The sequence below is a fragment of the Lycium ferocissimum genome, chromosome 8 (genome assembly GCF_029784015.1).
Source record: "Lycium ferocissimum isolate CSIRO_LF1 chromosome 8, AGI_CSIRO_Lferr_CH_V1, whole genome shotgun sequence".
Taxonomy (NCBI): domain Eukaryota; kingdom Viridiplantae; phylum Streptophyta; class Magnoliopsida; order Solanales; family Solanaceae; genus Lycium; species Lycium ferocissimum.
In genome coordinates, this window is record NC_081349.1 from 43,138,525 (window position 1) to 43,144,736 (window position 6,212).

The window sequence follows — 6,212 nt, forward strand, 5'->3', positions numbered from 1 at the left end:
GCACATGGAATATGAAAGTACTAATAAACTTTCCGGCCAGCGTGATGTCCAAAATATTGCTCCATTTAAGTTCCATCATAATTCAAGAAGCTCAAATATGGGTTTGGCACCGGAGCTCGTGGTTGCCTCTGAAGTGTATAACTCTATCTGGTAAGTTTGTTTCCAGCAAATGCCAACACTAATAACGTTCTAGTGATCAGATGAGACATTGAATGGTCATCTAGTGAAAGCTTATACGAGCTTGAAAGAGTAGTTAACTGCTTCCTAGTAGGGTTGGGTTGGGTTACAGAGATAGTAATCCTGCTCTCTTTGTGGATAGCAACATTGACCATTGTACAATTGTATCTTTTGGGTAGTATATGAACTCTCTCTGTCTCTCTTTCTTCATACCGTTTCCCCGTTGAACCAAAATGAGGTCAATTAAGAGAAGCTACTCCACTGGACCTTCAGAAACCACAAAATGAGGTCAATTAAGAGAAGCTACTCCACTGGGCCTTCAGAAACCATTGGCAGACTTACATCTCAAAGACACTATTATTAAAAATCATCCAAAGGATGAACAGGCGAAAATGAAGGATAGCCAGAACCGTTAGTTACTGAAGCCAGCAGATCCTGCATTGCACTTCTGCAGACATTTCCAAGATGGCTTAGGTCCAGAATGGGCTTAATTCGGTGCTTTTGTTTCATTGGCGCCTATGTTGCTCGAACTTTCCAAAAATGATGTAGCACCCGTGTAAACACACTACTTTTGGAGGATCCGACACACACCTGGTAGCACTTTGAACAGTCCGAGCAACATAGACTGGCGTAGCTGCAGCCTTTGCATCAGCAACACTGTCACAATTTCCAACATATACTTGCACTAGGTGAATGTAATCTTGCAAATGCCCTATATTCAGCATATGAATTTCAGCAAGTGGGTTTTACCATAACAAATACATCATTAACATATATACGCACCCATAAAAATTGAGGAGACACCTGAATGTGTGAGAAGAGAAGGATCAGCCATAGATTTATGAAACCCAAAGCTATGCTATGAGGCAGCAAAAGGTACAAATTACACGGAGCTTGTCTCAATCATTATATGGGCTAACATAAATGACGAATTCATGTTTTCCCTGTCTTGCAAACCTTATACCAATACAAAATGCATCTGCATCTTATCCAACTTAGCCACTTCATGGCTCTCAGTCCCACATATGGTTTGTTGCTGTGCCAACCCTTGCTTCGCCATCTGAGTAGGTAGTGGTATACTATTATAAACAGTGCTAAATTGTATTGCCGTAACAACTCGCCTACTTAGTAAATAGTAGGGACATTGTAGGAGACGCAAGTGATTTTGAACTTCATAAAGTTTGCGTCATTGATACCAATGGAGAAGGGCAACTCAGCTCATGGTATCAGCCAAGGCAGAATATAATCTTCTCCTATGATGTTATTGGCAAAAATTTCAAGGAGAGGATATGATGTTGCAAAATCAAAGCACAAACAGCGTGGTGTCAAGCCTTGTAATACTTGCAGACCCTATCTCTAACCATTGCAGATCAATTTACAAACTCATTACCTGGTGATTCCATGTTTGTTTTATTAGAATAACGGGGATCAGAGTTGATCTTATCTATGATGTAACAGAATTTTCTGTTTGTGTTGTCACCTATATTAAGCTATCAGCTAGAAAGGGGATTATGTGCAAATTCCTGCATAGCAGAGGAATTGAATTGGGACTACAAATACAAGTCAGACACCTCATTAAAAAATATGAGGTATTTGAATGTTGTCAATACTGCAAGTATTTCAAATTTTGTATAATACGCTTGTAGGCACAGATGTCGCATATATAGTTTCGGATAACACTCACCATTTCCTTTTAGTTTCCTTCTGATAATGTTTTACCTCTTGTCAGAGGGCTTGTGTTACTCGAGCTTGGAACTTTCAGCTGAAGCATATATTGGAGGTTTCGCACATTTCAAAAATTGTTTCCACAACCTTTGTTAAGAAACTTTGAAAGCAAAGATGGATTTCATTCCCCTCAAGCCTTGAGTTTCAACCTTCTATCGTGACCTTCAAGAAATAAAAAGGTGACCAGCATCTTATGCAAATTAATTTGACTCAAAGTTACTATTGCAGCCTTCGGTAGAAAGAAGAAAAAAAGATGAAAGAAGGCTTAAAACAAAGATTGTACACCCTGAAGTGCTAAATTCTGAATGATTTCACACATGATCGAGTAACAAAAATTGTCACACATTTCCTATATAACTATAGGCCTATGCTACTCAGTTTATTTCCTATCCAGAATGGGTTCTCAATGAGATGATAATCTCTCTTTATACCATTGAATGATCGCAGCATCTCAGCAGAAGCATATACTGGCACCTTGCGTAGCTTGCTGCAATGATTATCTTTAAAGCTAACCAATATAAGTTGGCCTGGTATGTAGAAGACCAAATATGGTTCCTGATTATTCCCTTCTTTTCTTGTCACAACAGAAAAGACAGAAAATTTAAGAGAAAAAAAATCTCTAGTACTATAAACCGTTTGTTTAACACCTGCAACTCCATGAAGATCAATGCGATACTTTAGGCTCCAAGATGAGTAGTCATGTCCCAATTCAAAGATGTCAAGTTGAGGCCACTCACTTACTGAGGAGCCAACAAGATATAAATGCTCATCTACACATCCAAAGTAGTATTTTATATCCATTTTTGGCATTGGATGAGAGTGAAGAACTTCGGCATCATCAATATCAAAATAATAAAAGCTACGTAACGACATTAATGTCCAAAAGATTGCTCCATTGAAGAAAACTCCCTTACCATAAACGTGTGGGCTTTGAAATGGTTTTGGAAACTGAGCTCGACATTGCTTCCACGAGTTTGTCTCTGAAGAGTATATCTCAATATGGAAAAGGCTAACATTAATAACTTTGTAATGAGGAGATATTGAATGATCAAAGGCCAAAGTCATGTCAAATGAAGTCATAATTGGTTTTGGAAGAGTAGTAAATTGCTTTGTAGTTGGGTTACAGACAATGTACTCGTTGATCCATTTCGCTTTACCTACTATTTGTTTCAGACGGTGACAAACAATTAAACCACCACAGGAATTCAAAATTTCGACACAATCACTGGGATCGTCTTTGACAAAATCAATGACTCCACGATGGATCACAGTTATTGCTTCATCTTTGAGGGAAATACAACAAGGGTCTTTGGGACGAGACAACACCTGTAGAATCAGTGCAATTGGGGAGGGTTCAGGGCTCCAAAGGGAAGAAAAATAGGGATCAGAAATGAGGGACATCCAACGTTTGGAAACAAGTTTGAACCTAAACAGAGGTCTTGCTGGGAGGAAGAGTAGAATCTTGGTTACAAGATCATCATTGCCTTCAATTTCTTTTGCAATACGACACACTTCTTGTTCAACTGTAGCGGTTTTATGAGACTTCTTGGCACATTTATATGAAGCCATAGCTCTTCACTCACAAAGTTCCTTTCAAGCTTACCAAATACTTATAAATTCCAACAAGGAACCCTCAATATTCACATCAGAAGCGTTAAAGAGTTATGCTCAAGTATGTGTTCTGATCCTGCTTCGCAAGATTACAGAAAATGAAGGGTCGATTTTTCTGTCTTTATTTGCCAAATCCACCTCCTGCAGTTTTAGCCATCAAAGACGAAAATGTAATGAGCTCAAGTGTTAACCCAAAAATGAGCTAAATAAACAAGAGTAGATGAAGCACAGAATTATAACACGTGGACACATAAGATCAAATTAGAGGTAATGAGGTTCAAGGGTTGTCTTTGCGCAAGGGATCCTATAACTACTTTCTGGAGAAGGCATTGAACAATTGGTAACAACTTCCTCCTCTTTAACGTTCTTCTTCCCCAATTATGTTTCTCTCTCCTCTCTCATCTATCTTCTTCCCTAATCTTAGTAGGCGTTTGGCCATAGAAACCAGATATTTTTCACTTTATTTGGAATTATGAAGTTGTGTTTAGTTATAGTTTTTGCAAAGAATAATTGGTTGTTTGAATGTACTAAAAGGGGGGGGAAAAAAAATGAAAACAGGATTTTAGGCGCTTTCCAAATACAACTTGAAGTTGTATTTGGAATGGAATTTTCATAGTAAAACGCTGATTTTCAAATAAAGTGAAAAAAAAATCGGAAAAAAGTGAATAATTCTCATGGCCAAACGGGTCCTTACTCTCTCTCTCTCTCTTCTTCAAATATTATGCCATGGATTCACAGCTGTTTAGATGGTTCATTTGATTTTCTGCATTCAGTGTGTAATTTCTTTTTTTAGTTAATAGAAAAACCCCCAAAATCTGTCCAAAAATACTGTTTAAACAGAAATTAAACAGAAAAACCCTGAGGGAAACGAAGAGTTCATTCCGAATGAAAACTGAATTTGATTTAAGACCATTAACTATGATGAACAATCTAGGATATAAGGAAAAAATGCAAATCATATAAAAAACAATAATTAAAACTAGACTAAACTACAAATCAAATCTTAAAAAAGAAACATACAAATGCACCAAACTACGAACAAATCAGGAAAAAAAATTAGGGTTCCACACCTGTGTTGGAAATTAGTGTATGGTGGTGTTGATTTCGTCCCAAAATACCCATATTCGAATTTGAAGCAACAAAAGTTGGAAATTAGTGTATGGTGTGTTTCTCTATATTTGTAAAGTCTTAAATCAGCCCCACTGGTTCCGAAGAGGTAAAACTCACACAAATACAACTTTTTAAAATGGTAATTAAAAAAATTACAACAACTTTATAAAAATTATATAAATACAATTTATTCAAAAATTTAACTTTTTAATTATAAAAATATAACTTCTTACATTCTTAAAATATCAATAATACTCAATATTAAGAGTTACTACCATTAATGCATATATTAACTTTTTACTTTCTCTTTCTTTCAAACCGTTTTAAAAATATTTTTTTTCTTTCATTTCCTCCTCTTTATTCTTTTTTTTTAAGATATGGTATATGGTATAAAAAAGTACATGAAAATATACCTGATATGGTATATGGTATAAGAGAAGTACATGAAAATATACCTGGATATGGTATATAGTATATCGATGCACTCATGCACATATATGCATAAATATAGCATGTAGTACATTATTTTCAATATATGTTATATTAACATTTGAAGGCTAAATTCAAGGGGAAAGTGGAAAAATCTTCAAAAGATGACTTAAAGGTACATGTTTAGTATACATGGTATATGTATATTGTTTATGTTAAGTATACTTAATATTATTGCCTTCATCATATTATTAATGGTAGGTAGGAAAAGAGAATTTATCGGGACAAATAAAGGAAAAAATATAACCTGTATAAATTGGTTACCATATTTATACTAAATTGACTGTATCTAAAGATTTATGTATATTATTTATGTCAATTATACTAAATATTATTGTCGTCATCATATTATTAATGATAGGTAGGAAAGGAGAATTTGTAGGGACAAATAAAGGAAAAAATATAACCTATATAAATTGGTTACCATATTTATACTAAATTGATCACATCTAAAAATTTATGTATATTATTTATGTCACTTATACTTAATATTATTGCCTTCATCATATTATTAATTCTATTATTAATGATAGGTAGGAAAGGAGAATTTGTAGGGATAAATTAAGGAAAAAATATAACCTGTATAAATTTGTTACCATATTTATACTAAATTGACCATATCTAAAGATTTTTTCCTTTTATCATTTATAGGGTATATTTTGTAGATTTTGTAAATTAAAAAAATAGTTGTAGGCATTGTAAATAGTTGTATATTTACTAGTATTTTTGTAAGTTCCCCTTTGAAGAATTCTAGATAGGCCCCACCCTCACTAATTAGAGCCCGTTTGGATTGGCTTATTTTGTGTTTTTAGGCCCAAACAACTTTTAAGCCATTTTATAGTGTTTGGATAAAGTAAAAAAGTGCTTTTAAGCACTTGTTTTTAAGTCAAAATAAGCCAAAAACTATAATTCCTAATTTATGGATTATGCTTAAAACAGTTAAAATAAGTCCACCCAAACGGATTCTTAAAAAGATTTTAGCATTTTTCTGGGCTGAGAAAAATGGATCATTTGCACGATTTCCCTTCAAAGGCACTGGTCTTTAATTTTTTCCCCTCAAATTGTTGGTCTTTAATTTTTGTCATCCGCCTAATACCCCG

General features: G+C 34.6%; 1 protein-coding gene across 3 annotated transcripts; it reads right to left on the reverse strand.

Moving 5' to 3' along the window:
- Positions 1-356: 356 nt before the first annotated feature.
- On the reverse strand, positions 357-4,661 carry LOC132068541 (F-box protein At5g07610-like). Of its 3 annotated transcripts, XR_009417436.1 has the most exons (3): positions 2,817-4,067; positions 961-2,064; positions 357-889 (listed from the first exon to the last, which is right to left on the reverse strand). XR_009417436.1 is itself a non-coding variant. In XM_059462162.1 (2 exons), exons 1-2 carry the CDS (start codon positions 3,469-3,471, stop codon positions 2,033-2,035), a joined length of 687 nt encoding a protein of 228 aa, XP_059318145.1. In that variant the 5' UTR covers positions 3,472-4,067; the 3' UTR covers positions 357-2,032. The 3 variants fall into 3 exon arrangements, 2 of the variants coding, with proteins under 2 accessions (XP_059318145.1, XP_059318144.1); XM_059462162.1 differs by having other exon boundaries at positions 357-2,064; XM_059462161.1 differs by lacking the exons at positions 357-889; positions 961-2,064 and adding an exon at positions 4,584-4,661 and having other exon boundaries at positions 2,157-3,654.
- Between the last annotated feature and the right edge of the window lie 1,551 nt (positions 4,662-6,212).